This window comes from Emydura macquarii, unplaced genomic scaffold (assembly GCF_026122565.2).
Source record: "Emydura macquarii macquarii isolate MOO-44397 ecotype Brisbane River unplaced genomic scaffold, CSIRO-AGI_Emac_v2 contig_3328, whole genome shotgun sequence".
In the NCBI taxonomy this organism is placed as follows: domain Eukaryota; kingdom Metazoa; phylum Chordata; order Testudines; family Chelidae; genus Emydura; species Emydura macquarii.
In genome coordinates this window covers 2301424-2316850 of record NW_027133465.1, presented here as the reverse complement: position 1 = coordinate 2316850, position 15427 = coordinate 2301424, and the positions used below count along the sequence as shown (strand labels likewise).

The window sequence follows — 15427 nt, the reverse complement described above, 5'->3', positions numbered from 1 at the left end:
GCACCATCCTCAAAGGCTGCGCACCACAGTGTGATCCTCACTCTGCCAAAAGAGTGATTTCCAGAGCCCCTCGAGGCCACTTTAAGCATTGGCCAAAGTGGATCTTTCAACAGCCAAGTGAGGTGCTAACGCTCCCCTCCCCGCATGCTACAATGCTCCCAGTCTTCTTGGGGGATCAGGTCCTCAGCTATTAGGATCCGATCTTGAAGCTCAATTTTTACTGAGGCAAAACTCCTACTGACATCAGTAAGAGCGCTGCTTGAGTAAGAACCGAATAGGGATAACGGCCTTAGATCATTTATAGACAGTTTTAATGCAAAGTCACTTTTGCGGTTAGCATATAATGGAGCAAGTGCAGAGTTATTCTGCAGCTTATCATTACTGCAACATGTCTGTAGAAATATACTCATCAAGTGACGGGAGTGCAGTCTTCTTTCATCCTCCTGTCCAGGAACAATTATTGGCTCAAATTTCACAAAAGCGAGACAATGACGTAACATAAGTCTCCTGTCCCTGCTCAAAGGCACTCAATAAGATAATGACAGCCAGCATTAAAAATAGGCTACACAGGAAAGGGTATTGCCTTCACTTTTTTTTTAAAAGTAATTTAATATCTGGGTATGGTGCTGGCTTACCAGTTTGCTCCAATATGCCTTAACCCCTTCCTGCAGAGCCCCTTTTCCAGGGGCAAGAGAGGACAATTCACACTTCATGGCTGTTCCAACTAATTTACATGCTGGCTTTTACAGGCACCCGTCAACGAAGAATGGGATCAACAGGATGCTTTATTTTGCTGTTACATATTCGAATTATAATATTCTAATGAGACTCTGAACTGCTACTTCTAGTGAGGGATCTCAAAGCTTTTTAAACCAATGAATGAGGTTAGCCTCGTAATATCCCAGAAGGTATGTTAGCAGCCCCATTTTGTCCATGAAGAAATGGAGGCACAGACGATTAAGTGACTTGGCAAATGTGTCACCAGAAGTTTGTGGGAGGCCATATGAGGCTACATCCTGCACTGACCTATACCCGGGGTGAGCCACCTGAAAGCTGTGGGGCTGTAGGCAAAGTCCATTGGGACACAACGTGACCAGTGATAAAGAGGCAGAAAAACAACCCTTTCTCCAACATGATCCAATATCTGACCCTGCAGATGTGTATGCTATAAACTCCCCTAGGGCCAGATCCTGAGCGGTGTGAAACATCTGAATCTCCTCATCACGGAGAAGTGAATAAGGATGTTGTGTTAAAACAACAAAATCTCAGACTTTGGATGCTATTCAGCTGGACTGATGAGAGGCACATGCTGAGCCTGCCCCCACTGAAGTCAAAGAAGATTTTGCCATTGACATCAACTGCAACATGAGCAGGTCCAGTAAGGAGCAAATCTAACATGGCTAGAATGGGCCATGAAAAAGTTGGCTGGATAAGCTTGTCCTATTGCTTTGGTCTGGGGGGACAGGTTCTCTTTGGAGGTTCTCGCTTGCCTTCCTCTGCTCAGGCTTGTCACAAATAGAGCAATAAAAGCCATTCCTGTGTCTTGCGCTATTTCAGCTGCCATCCCTGTCGTGATCAGGGAGGCATGAGGGGCAAGAATAGTAATCCCACTATTGCTAAACCCATTTTGGATCTCAGACTGAAAGCTCCCTTTGAATACTGGGCAAACCTGCATGGAGATTCTTACAGGGTGGGACCCGGTTTGTCTGTCCTTAAATGTGTATCCCAGGATTCAAGATGGTGAAGGGCTTGTTAGGCCAGCCTCCCCCGTGCAGGAGTGTTTTCTTCCATTAAAGGGCAATGTCTGGTATATTTCTCAACGGTGGGGTGACGGGACCTCCCTTGCAAGACTACTGCACAGCCCAGTTCATTTCGCTCAGAGGAAGGGTGTTCTGGATGTTCAGCCACAACATGACCTGTACAGATGCAGCCCCACGTGAGAATCCCCTGCACTTGCCTCGCTTTGCCTTTGCCGGCAGTGAGTTGTTATTGACCAGTCTGCCTGAACTCTGTTACCCATTTAATTCTGGGGAACAATCCAGGGTTCCATATTGATCAAGTGCTTGTGCCCTTCAGAATCAGGATGTCCTGGAGAATTTGCATATCTGCATTTTTTCCCTTCTCCATTCCTCAGCTGTTCTGATTACCAGCTGGCATAGTACAAGGTCCCTTATTAATCAACTCTGAGGTTCTGCTGATGCTGCAAGACACAGCTGAAATGTAACTTTGCCCCATCATGCCATGGCAGAGCAGGGCAGGTATTCTCTGAACAAGGGAATACTCAGGCAGATGGCTAAGTTAAGGTACAGACAGACTGAATGTCCTTGTTTTTTGTCATCAACTCAGACCCTTAGTTACTAAATTTAAAATATGTGTTTAGCCTCCCTTGTGTTTCATGGTGCCATATTAAAACACATGACCTTTCCTTGACATAGGAATACACAACCTTTGCGACATTCATGAGGTGACATAATATTTCACCTATTTATATGGCCATCATCATTCAAAAATTAAAAAAAACCCTCCCAAAACACATCTGGACATAATATCTAGATTGAGGTTTAGTTGGACTCCCCATGATATAACAGCAATAGCACTTAGCACCTTTTACCGAAAGATCACAATGTACCAGTACCACATCACTACAAAGACCTTGCTTATTTTGTCTCTTGTCTATTTCTAGCAAGGACCATCTCTTCCTTTATCTTTAGAAAGCACCTCACTGCAATAATAATTTCAATCGGAAATAAGGAGGTACAGAGAGACGAAGGGACTTCCCCAAGATCCCACAGTAAATCAGTGGCAGAGCCAGGACAACAACCCAAGTCTCCAGACTCCCCATCCTGTGCCACTGGACACTGCTTACAGCTCTAATAATTCTAGCCAAGGAGTAAATCGAGGAGTTGCTTGGAGTAACACAAGGCACTTGTGCTGGCTCCCCGAGGAGTGCAGCGGTGATGCTGCTCTGCCTGTCCTAACTTTCACTATCCAGGGATGCAAGTTTGCAAACTAAGGTCTTCCACGTGGTAACACAACGCATTATCACTCATAATAATTAAAAATGTCTCTGTTCTCTTGAAAGCGAGTCCTATAATATGGGATGACTTTGAAAACTGCTTAATTTTAAGATCTAATGACCTTGAGTGTATCCCTTTAATAACAGAGTGTATTTAGGAACAGTTGTTCTAAAAAAAAATCATCTTTATATATACATATATAAACCTCCACTGTGAAAAGAAAAGGGGGGATGCAAACAGATTATGCACAGTTCAAAGAGACAGCATATCCCTGCCTTTGAAATGCTCTATCATTTCTGTTTCATCTTGTAACCCATTTTAATGAACTAGCAAGGAAGAGAAACAGAAAATTACCATCTGAGCTGAAGATGGCATAGATCAGAGCTCTCTAAAAATGCAGTAGCTTTTAGCAACTGTAACCCAGAGGTACAGTATAAAACAGCATTAAAGCAAAAGGCAATGGTGGTGGGATTTATTGGTTATTTTATTTCCATATTTGTCAATATACACAACTGACAGATCTATGCTAGGCTTGTTTTTCCTTCCTTTCTTTTTTTAATCTGATGCCCTTAGGGGACATTTTACTTTATCTAGTAATGACCCATTGGAGAGAAGAGAGTGACCTTCATTGTTTGTTTGCTGCTGTTCAGAGCTCAAGAGAATAGTACGTTACAGCGATCTTGGAACAACCTCTTGTATTTTGCCTGCAGTTCTTGAGGATTTAAAATACCATAGCTAGCTTCTATCATCCATTGTTTTTAAATAGTGCCTTACACTGTGATAGCTAAAGCTTTCATTTCCCATTATAAATACCCAAGATGTGAAAGAAATCTGAGCCTGTTGCCTTGTTTCTCCTTGTACCAATATACCCTGGGTGTATATTTCCCTTACTAAAAGCGGGGGGTTTATGATGCAGACAGGAAGCCATTGCTGGCTTACTGAGTCCCAGCTATGATTAAGGAAACCCTGTACAGTGACAGTAGCATTGTAGACTCAGGCAGGGATGGCATGGAAGCTCGAGGACTGGGGAGAGGCACTGAGACCTCAGTGTGTGTCCAGTAGTCCAAGTAAAATACTTTTGCATTAGCTACACCAGAGTCGTGCCTCCTCTATGCCCCCAACAACACTGGAGAGGGGTGAAAAGTGGCCACTAGGGAAGTAAAGGAGCTCAGTTAGAAGCCCACAAGAAAGAAATGGTGGCCAAAAGAGAGCTTCGTTTGGCTTTAGTAAGCAAAGTGCTCCAGATACGGGGTAGCAAATGATTCTGTTTTGTGCTATGACAGTTACTATAGTGATTCACGCCGGGCAGGGGTGTAAAAAAAAAGTTACAGAATAAAGAGGTTTAATCTGTTTAGTTAATCCAAGAAAAGGTTAAGAGGTGACTCTATCATGATCCCCAAATACCTACATGGCGTAGAGATTTCTGATAGTTGAGAACCCTTTCATCTAGCAGATAAAGGCATAATGAGATCCAATGGTTGACGGGTGATGCTAGAAAAGCTCAGATTAGAAATGAAGTGCAGATTTTAACAATGAGGGTCCTTAACCATTGGAACAACTTATCTAAGGATGTGGTGGATTCTCTATCACTTACAGTCTTACATGTCTTTCTGAAAGTTAAACGAAAGTTATGAACCCAATGAGTGTAATTCTTTGGCCTATGCTATGCAAGAGGTCAGAGGAGATTATCTTAATGGTTCTTTCTAGTCTTAAAAATGCATTGATCTGATTTCTGAAGGTGTTGAGTACCCACAACTCCCAATTCAGTCAAGGCTGCTCAGCCGCTCAGAAAATCAGGCTACTTATTTGAATGTCTAAATACAGATTAAATAAAACTGGGTGAGAAACAGCTTTTCCACCCTGCAAGAATTTTCGAGATTTCTAAAAATGTTTCTATCCCAAATCAGGACAAAAAGTCAGAATGTGGAAAATTTTCACAAAACTGGTCATCCAAAATATTTTCAGATTGGGTCAATCAAACCATTGTGTTTCGATAATTTCAAAATGTTTCATTACAACTTTGACCTTAAATGTTTTTAACCTGTTTTTATAGTGTAAATTAAGTAAAATTAAATAATGAAATAATTTACGTATGAGAGTTTCATAATTTGTTTTCAGTTTTTTTTCGAGATTGGGAGAGTTGCCAAACTTGACCCTGTCCCGTGAATGGGTTTGGTTTTGACACGCTGGTGTTTTCCAAGGGAAAAACACTTTTTGTCGGAAAATTCCCAACCAAGTCTATGCTTTGGTTGCCGAGCTTTGGGCACCAAGATTGTGGTCTTGAGGTGTAAGTCGCTAAATCAAATTCAAACAGACGTAGTGAGTGGAATCTCCCATCACCCACACGGGGGAGGGAAGCATCATGGTCCCCGCTTTGTAGATGGAAGTGACTGTAGCACAAAAGGTCAACTCCAACCCTTCTGGGTGGTCACAGAAGGCTCACTTGGGATGGAACTGGTGTGGCTTCTGTGTGGAAGAGGGGCAAAGACACGATTCAGTGAGTTTGTACAGCGACTGTGCATTTGCACTGCAGAGCCCAGCTTTATTTGGGTGCCTTCTATGATCACACAGAGGAGGGTGAGCAACAGCAGGCCAGGGCTGGGGGATCTGTCGCTACGTCAGTCCCTTTGGCTTCCCCCATCTCTAGGCAGAAGTGTTAGGACCGCGGTAGCCTCTGTGGGATCCGAGAGGACTACAACACCACCCTATAGAACAGGGTGGTCATTATCTTTTGTCAAGGTCTACATTTCTTGGTCAAAGTCTAGTCAAGATCCAGACTCCAGAGAAAATAATAAAATAATAATAAAAACCCAACAACAATGATAATGATAAGTAAATAAAAAGATTTCGGGGTCTATTCAAAAAAGTGTCTAGTGGTCAGGATTTGGCCCGCTGTCTGCCTACTGACTATCCCTGCTATAGAGATTCCCAGTCCCCAGACTGGGCACTGGGGCACTTTCCCCCCAAGCGCCTACAAAGAAAAATAAGGTGGTTCTTGTTGGGGAAACAGTATTGGCCCCATTTAAAACACCTAAGGGGTGGGCAGAAGGCACTCCTGATTGATCAGACCTGGCAGACAGGAAGAGTAAAGCCCTCTTGGGTGTGTGGAGGATCCTCCCCCGGGGAAATTACTTTAGAATACACAATAGCCTATTTCATTCCACAGCCAAAACAATACAGCTCAGCCTCTGCCTCCTATAGTGTGCAGAAGAAAATCAGCAGCTGAGCTGGGCTACCCCTGCCAGCCCCTGTAACCAATGGGGCAGACAACAAGCCTCAGGTATCAGAGCCCCAGTGCTCAGGAGACTGAGAGCAATATAGTTAATGAAATGACGACTGATTCCAACCCCACTCCCCCGCAGATAGAGCTGTACGAGCTCCCGCAATTACTTGGTAATTCAACAAGACAAAAGGGAAAAAGAAGCAAAATTGGATTCAGGTGCTGCAGCTCTGCAATATGCCAGAGGTCACAAAGCATCCCCTGCTGGCCAATAACATTGAACTTGTTCAACAAACAATTTAGCGACAGCCTCACAGTCATAGGGAAAAAGTGCAGCACACGGGAGTATTGGATTTTAAATGTCACTCTGGAGCTGCAGGGGGACAACTAAGCGAAGCTGAACCTAGTGCAAGGTTTATGGCATGCTAGATATTTCCGAGCTGGGTGATGCTCAAGCGCGGCATTAGGTCTCCCACCTCCCATCCCTGCAAGGCAAGTACAGCACAACATCACGACATGAGATTCTGGGATCTGGTTGTTATGTGCTCTGAAGATGAAATGTAGCTGTTTATGAAGGATTACTTGCTTTGTTCTCATCCTCCTATTATTCGCCCTTCTTGGATAATAGAACTGATTCTGATCTGTTAGGCCATGGCAGTGATTGTGGATCAGAAGTCACTCCACTGACATCCGTGGAGTATCTCTGAATTTACATTCGTATAACTCAGGAAAGTATCTGGCCCACTGAGATCTGAGATCCAAGGAGTTAGAGAAGGGGAAGATTTGTTACGCCCTCTAGTTGATGCCTCTGGAGCTAATGAAGAGTTGTCTGCAACAGTATATTTTCAGGTGCCTTGTTCAGACTAGTTTTAAGTGATGGGATTTCCACCAAGCACCTTGACAGGCCATGCCACAGTTTAATCCATCTTACTTGTAGGAAATATGTCCTATCCACTGCAGAGTGCTGTCTCTGAGTTTGTGCTAGGCTATTCCAAGTGAGAAGAGATCAGTAGGAAAGATACTTGGGTTTTATGTGGCTTTTGTTTTCAAGGTGGTAATCCCATTTTGTGCATGCAGTATCTTCTGCCAAAAATGAACTGCAAGCAGCATGACTTAGGCCTGAATTAATGCACAGTGAATTGGGATGAAATCAAGCCTAGTAAAATTTAAGCTGTCAGGAACAGCTTTCTTATGGAGAGACCTATTACACAGTAGTCTCCTAAAGGAAGTAATGGGAGTTCTTTTGCTTTTAAAACCAAACTAGACAAAGCACTAAAGAATATACTGTAGAAAACAATTCTGTCTTGCGGGGGGAAGTGAATGATCCAGCAGGTGTTTTCTATCAGTTCTGATTCCTTGGTTTAGGGGGCTAGCATATGATCTATGGTAACATGACATTTTTCAAGAAAGAAAAACAGTACAAACTAGTTCTGTTCAGCAATCACCAGGACATATCACAGAAAGGAGCCACGGGTGATAAAGAACTTCAGATGGGATTATTTAGTCACATTTCATTACTGAAATGGGGAGGGACAGCATCTACTGGCAGGCTGACTTTCACTCAGGTCTCTTGAGCATCTGCAGTAGCAGATGGATTTTAATTTCTACAGTGAATGCTGCACCTGGATACTGTGGTGACAAATGCCAGGTAAGTGCCTAAAATAGATAGAGTATGCAGTCACATGGCTCACCTTGCTATTGTCCCACTCTTGGGTTTTCATCTGGGTGTGGATAAGCTCATATGATGGCTCCATTGCATCCGTATCTGGCTTGGGATATCCAGGGATAACATTGTGTAGTTGGAAACCAAAGGTAAGCAGCCAGCTGTTGACATCTGGAATGTGAGAGAAGCGTAAGTAGGATTACTGATTATTACTATTTGTACTGCAGCAGAGTCTAACATTCCCAGCCACGGACCAGGACCCCATTGTGCTAGGAGCTGTACAAATACAGGACAAGACGACAGCTACTGCCCCAAATAGTTTACTACATTTCATCCTTGTGAATAACACCATCAAAAATGAATCTTTAAAGAATTACATTCCAAAATTATGGAGGATGACAGAAATACCAAACAGCATCCAGTCCAAGTTCTCCACTTTTCCACACAGCTGAAATGTAAATTTTGTTAAAAATATCAAAGGCCAAAACAATCTCTCCAGTTCCAGAACTTCCCTGACTTCGTAAGGCCATGCACAACGATGGAGCTATATAGGGCAAAAAGCACAGGAATAAAAATATAACAACAAAGGCTAAGCTGTTCAAACATGCCTAAGATTCTCTAGGCGGCTTTGAAAAATTTCAGCCTTAATGTTTGGATTCAGGTGCTTATGAGCCAGGACATACAGATAGGGAGCAGCAGGGCAGACGTTACCGGGGGCAGGAGCTGAACAGTGGCTCTTCAGACATCTCTTAAAGGTGTATCCACTGCTTCTTCCTAGTTCTTAATTTCCTGGCATTTGTAGGTAAAAGCCACACTTTTAATTTAGCCTAGGTTTCTATAGGTACATTTTTACGGTATTCTTTAAAAACAGCCTCCATATTATCACACACCTTGAGCCTGACACAGTCAAGCTGACCTTGACAGTGCATGCCCTTACATTTTGAGTGTCTCCATCTATATGATGGTCAAACTCAGTAGACCACTGTTCAGGATCTTTTACTTTGTACTATGAGAGAGGGAGAATGTTGGAACTAGAAGAGAAGTGATGGCAACCTCATTGCTTGAAAAGCTGAAAATTATACTGGAGAAAATGCTAGTAGATGTGCCACAGGGAACATTCCTGCCTGGGCAGGCAGAGGGACCTGATACCCTGGTAAGTCTTTTCAGAATCTAACGTCTTTGATTCCAAAGCTAACAGGAATGACAGCTGAGTGAGTAGCTAGCTGGAGAAAATAATAACTAACTCGGCTAGCTCCTCAATCTGCCTGGAAGCAGCATATAAAAGACTTCCCTATTTATTTACTTCAGAGCATATGATGGTTCTAACTCCCTTCTCTCCGTCGACTCCAGAAGGAAGGAAAAATGGACACTCCTATAATCGCCAGTAACCTGCCCATTGTTTATCCAGCCTCTGAATACCATCCTTTGCTGGGAAAAAAGCTGAGGCGATCAGGGTCAAAGTTTAATTAACTATCAGCTCCCAAGGGCGTGAGGACTTCCATACCATAATTAGCATTGTGTTGGTGATTCATTTGTTTCAAGCTCCAGTGTATCAACAAGACGTTTGCTTTTCATTTAATCAAACTGAGTTGACACTAGTGGGATACTCTGGATGAGGGGATCTGTTTAAAGAAAACATGCGGCTTTTTTCCCCCACATGAGTTTAAATGCCTGTTTCTGAAGAGACAGTTGGAAAAGCATTAGGGATGCAAATTACAACTAATGAGCTTCCAGTTGATTGGAGAAACAGAAGCCAAACAAACATACTATCTATTGCTCGTTTCCTTGCAATCCAAAATTTTGAGTTTGGGCTTGGGTCCAGAAAGCCCTTGCATCAATCCGTGTGGAAAGAGGAGGATTTCTGTAATAAACACTTCTGCTTCTTTCACCACCACAGATTGTTTTAGAAGTGTCTTTGGAAGGAAGGTGGTGTGTGCATGTGTGTGTGTGGGAGTTAAGCTTTGTTTGATTATTTTTTGTTTGGTGATAAGCCATCCCTGTTTCCAAATCCCCCTAATGTGAGCTTTGATATGCATATTTTGGACCAGGTGGCCAGGAGAACAAAGTAAACCTATATAGGGCAGAAGTTATCCACCAAACACGTTCAAAATAATGTCAAAAGGGGCACAGAGGGGGCTGCTGAACAGCAACCAAATATGTAACGTCTGAAAAGATTTGAACCAGTCTTTGTTGGTGGCGTCTCACAAATCTGACTTTGCTAACATCTATAAACAGGATTTGCTCCTTTTTGGTGGGGGAGGTTGGAAGGAACAGGAAAAAATAAGTAGGTAGAAGGAGAGGTTAAGAGAATGGGGGAAATGTTCATTTGCCAAAGGCAATGATAACTTTTTTTTTTTTTGACAGAAAAGTACATTTTGCATCACCGAGGTTTTTTTCAGCTACAGTAACCCTGCCAACACGTTTCACAGTAAATTCATTTGAGGGCACTGAAAGAGACTGCTTAAAGCAGACACGTGTAATGAAAATGTCAGTTCAATCCATCAGGTTTCCTGATGTTGGCAGCAAAGCTTTGCATCGTGAAGTGTACAATTGCTAAAATATTCATGTTTAACAACGGGCCACTCAGAATGTAAATAACTGCTTTTCCCACTCTCTCTACCGCACGCTTCCAATTCCTGCACATGAGCTTGGAAATCTTTTACTGGGAGATCAAGGGCTGGTCTACTCTGAAAATGTTCATGGGCATAGCTATGTCTCTTAGGGGTTTGAAAAATCCATAACCCTGGGAGATGTCGCTATGTTGACCTAACCCCAGTACAGACAGCGCTGGGTTGTTGGAGAACTCTTCCATCGAACAAGCTACTGCCTCTCAGGGAAGCGGATTAAGTACAGTGACAGCGGGACCCCTCCCATCACCGTAGTGTGTGTCTGCACTGAAGTGCTGCAGCAGCACAGCTGTAGCATTTTAAGTGTAGACATAGCCTGAGGCTTTTATCATTGATCTGTGTTCGTGCGGTCGCATGGCCTAAGCGAGCCAGAACATGCCAGGGGAAGAGGACGGATGGTACCCACATCCCCCCAACAGTGTATTGGCAGGTGTGAGTGTGACGGCCAAAGAATCCCCATCATTTCAGATGTGCAGTGTAGAATGTCAATGAGAGCTCTGTATGTGAACGGATGTGCAGGGTTGGACCCACTAACAACTGGAATCCTTTCTGCACTGTCGGACATTGCTTCGGGCCCGAACAAGGCTCTGACATCCCTGTCTAACATGCTGTTTGCAGAGTGGCTCCCTTTTGTGCTTCTATCCCTTAACTTTATTATGAGGAGAGGTTGTTGGCCTCTTGCTCGACCCCCCCACTCTGGAGGACCAACGGGCTGCTTTTTGTCAGGTCACTACCCTTTTTACCTGTCTGGCATTGGTGTCCCTAACAGGAGTTAAAACTCCCACTGGCATAGCTCTCCGGCTCACTGGAACACACAAACCTTCCCACCATGCCAAGGAGCAGTTCCTCAGGAAAGGCCATTAATACAGCAATTTTTATCTTCAGAGAGCTTTGCAGGCCTTGTCTACACACAAAAGTTCTACCACTTTAACTATATCAATAGCAGGAATACAACCCCTCTAGTGTGGGCGCACTTGTACCGGTAGAGAAGTGCTTATTAACAGTATATCTAGTCCTGTTCGGGGAGGGGAATAAGCTATACCAGTATAAAGAATCTTTATACCAGCATAATTGCGTCCACACTAGGGCTTGTATTGGTATAACTGTTATCAGTAAGAAATCACACCACTAAGCAACTTCGTTATACTGGTACAAAAAATGCGTGTAGACCTACGTTAACTAATCATCTTCACAACAGCAAACCGATGCTGGGCTCATGCCCAGAACTGGCAATGATCAGAGCTGCGTCAGTGACAGGTTTAAGGTCCCATAACCCGTAAAGATGAACACTGGAAGTTTCATGCCCATGGACACAGGCTTGGTACTGAAATGTGAGAGCTTAAATATTGACATTAGCACAGTGATGCCAGCTCTCATGATTTTTCCTCAGTCTTGCAATTTATGGTGTTTTTCTTAAAGCCCCCAACTCCTGCAGTCAGGTGATTGCTTGAGAATCTCAGTTTTCATTTTAAAAAACCAACAACCACCGTAAGCTTCTAGCTCTCATGGTTGTGGGGAATAGCTTGAAAATATGAATCCTAAAGGCTCCAGAAAAGAATCCAGAATTTTCTATTTTTAAAATTGTATGATTTTAAACCAACTGATGATTTTGAGGAGTTGGACTCCTGACTTTTGAACACTAGGAGTTGTCAATACTGTTATGCTATATGGAAAAGCTGATTTAGGTCTTGTTAGAGGTTTTTAAAATTATTTATAATTTGCCTCTCTCTATGAGTTTTAGACAGTTGACTCATGGTAATTGAGTCACCTGGTTTTATAGAACAGAAGGATACAGAAAAGAGTCCTAATACAATTTTTTAAAACCTTCTAAAACATTCCTAAAACAGTTTTTCTGTCAAACATGTGGACTATGCAGAATACAGTATGGTGTGGTTAGGAATGCTTTGTTTGTGCTCATTTAGAATGACCCCCCCCAGAATATATTAGAGAAGTAAGTTCATTAAGTCAATCTGATGAAATCATATGATCATTAGCTCTGAGTGATTCAGCTCTTTTCTGCTGAAATAAATTCACTATAGCTAGCCATTCTTCTCACTTTTAACTAACTTGGAACTGTTTTGCTTATTGACAGTAGGAAAGTCCCTACCCTTTCTATATAAGTCTTAAATTTAAGACACACAGTACTTGCTTTGGCTAGCTTTTAACAGGTGATTGGGGTAGATTACCTTTTAACTGTACTGCTATTTTAAGGGGCTCTGCGATGCCTTGCTATGATAAAAGGTTTAGGTTGCTGTTGCCATTTTGCTGAAACAAGCCTATCTGCAGCTTATTTAGCTGCAAGCATGTCTCCATTGCAAAACTGTGTGAACAAAAGCTATGCATATACAAATGAGAGGGGTTATCAGGATATTAATCAGCAACTAAATTGGGGACGTTTGAGGAAATGAACAATTGGAAACAAAATAAAGGGAAAAATAAAGAGAGCAACAAGGAAGAAAAAAGAAAACCTGTTGGCTAAATGTGGAGTTCTTGGCTTAAATTTTTCATGAGTTCTGTGTATGCAGCGAGCAATCCAGCTGTGGAAGGGTTAAAGGTGACCTGCAAAGGAAAAATATAGTGGGCCTGTGCCCTCTTTTGTTTATTTATGGGGAAAGAAGAACTGACAAATTTGGTGTGGTTTTTTGGGGTTTTTGGAGTTTTTTTATTTTAAATTTTGTTTGTTGTTTTATAATAGAAATTCAGGCCCCTTTTAATCTGGAAGATTCTATGGTGTTTTCTTTTCCTTTTAAAAGAGAAATTCAGTCCCTGTCTAGGCTGGAAGACTCTACGAAGGCTGGGTTGTTGAAGAAGAAGAAACCTATCCACCACCTGAACAAAAACCAGCTTGTGTATATACTAATTACAAACAAACAAACAAAGAGAAATCTTACCTGTCATGTAACATTTGATATCCTGAGAGTTGCTAATAGGGTTGTTGTTTTTGAACATATAAAGGTTGAAAGGCATTATGTTGTTGCTGCTCAGATGTTTCCACATATCATGGTCTGGGCTTGTCCAGCGCCCAGCTAACACATCATAATCTCGCCGCCCCATGTGGATGAGCTTAGTGAAGGGGTCGTACAGACCTCCATGGTATCCAATGATGATCTGGAAATTGGGATTGGTGTCCATGTAGATCTCCCCATATGCTGTGTAGAGTATCTGCTTGATCATTAAGCCCGTCCCGCTGAAGACTGCCAGAGGGGTCCCAATGTTATCACAGGCTATGTAGAACTCATCTCCGCTGCTGAGCTCCATTGCAAAGAGGTGGCCTTGGAGATCATAGTAGAGAGAGGTGATCTCGGAACTTGAATGGTTGTACAAATGGGTGACCTTGGTGGGGTTGGTCAAGTCTGCATAGAAGAACTGTAAATGATGGCCATGGATAGTTTTGCTAGAGACCCTTCTTCCAAGGCCATCATAGCGATATTTCACGCTCCACCCACTAGCTTTATTGTACGCTTTGATGAGCAGGCCTGCTGAGTTGTACTCAAAAATGTCATTCCCCCTTTGTCTCAGGAAGCCATCTTCATCCATTTTGTACTGCACATCCCCCAATCTCGTAATCCTGTCCCTGAGATCATACCTTAGTGGGGTAAGACGGGCACTGTTCCCAGGACTCAACAAATGAAGGTTTCCATTGAGGTCATAACTGTAACGCCAAAGTGGTTTGTCATTGATAGACACTGTCTGCAGTTGGCCATCAGCATCATACTCATAAGAGTACCTAGTTGTGTTTGCATATGGGCCGACCTTCAGCTCCTTCTTCACCACTCTCCCCATGTTGTCATACTGCACAGTCATCCAGTACATGAGTGACCTGAATATTTCATACTGGACTTCCTTCATCCTGCCATAGGCGTCAAAGTGCTTAGTGTGAGTCATGACGGCGGTGGTGATAATTTGATTGATGTCATAGTAGATGACCCCAAATTTACCAAACTGCTCTGTTTTGCCCGACACATCATCGTACCTGTAGAGATCGATGGGTAACGGTGTCTCGTTGATCACCGCTTGCATGCTGGTCACCCTGAAGCTGTTATCATAATTATAGTCGAAGCGTGCATTCACCATGCCTTCCTCGGTGAAACGGAAAATCTGGCGGTCGATGAGTGGGCCTATCTGCCTGTATCTGATAGTGCAGGTGAATCCTTCATTCTGCAGGTTTATAGTCTTCAACATACCAGCGGTTTCATCGTAGGTGAAGCCAATCTTAGTAGTGTCATAGAGCATTTCGGCTAGCTTGGACAGCTTGCCATACTTGTAGATGATGCGCCTCCCTGTCCCCAAGTAGAAGGTGTGAAGGAGCTGCCCTTCCTCAGTGAAATCCTGAATGACTGAAGCATTGCCCTCTGGAGGCCGGTAGATATTCCTGTAGTATCCGATGGACCGGATGGTTTCTAAGGTCTGCCGGGCAACGTTGGGCATGGTCACGGATGACAATCGATCATTCTTATCAAACTCAAAGATGTACTGTCTCTGGCTGTGAAGGAGCAGCACCATGGACTAGAATTGAGGAGGGAAATGAATGAATTATTTTCTTCATTTTAAGGCATGATCATTGTGAATTTCTCAAAGAGGACAATATTTCAGGACAAGGGATCTCTAGCATCCACCTTGTAGTGCATATGGGTCCAGCATAATTTAAGTGGCCTGCAGACCTCACAGAGGAACTAATATGTGGCCAATTGCCACCTGGCCACCTTACACTCTCCTTTCCGCTCCCCTCTGTTTTATATTGTTCAGTATCAGCTCTTCATGATGAGATTTCTACCTTCTTTTGTGTCTGTACAATACCTAGCACCTGCGGAAGGGGAGAATCTACTTTCTTTTGTGTTTGTACAGCACTTAGGACACTGGGGGTGTGCACCAGGACAAATAATAACTATAACAATAGACT

At 43.1% G+C, this 15427-nt stretch overlaps 1 protein-coding gene across 1 annotated transcript in view; it reads right to left on the bottom strand.

Annotated features, from left to right (window-relative positions):
- The window catches only part of TENM4 (teneurin transmembrane protein 4), a 486586-nt gene that overhangs the window by 1579 nt on the left and 469580 nt on the right, over positions 1-15427 (bottom strand). Inside the window, exons 30-31 of the mRNA XM_067533333.1 lie at positions 13419-15033; positions 7929-8071 (exon numbers count right to left, since the gene is read on the bottom strand). Coding sequence (XP_067389434.1) covers positions 7929-8071; positions 13419-15033 — 1758 coding nt within the window. The remainder of the gene's footprint in view (positions 1-7928; positions 8072-13418; positions 15034-15427) is intronic.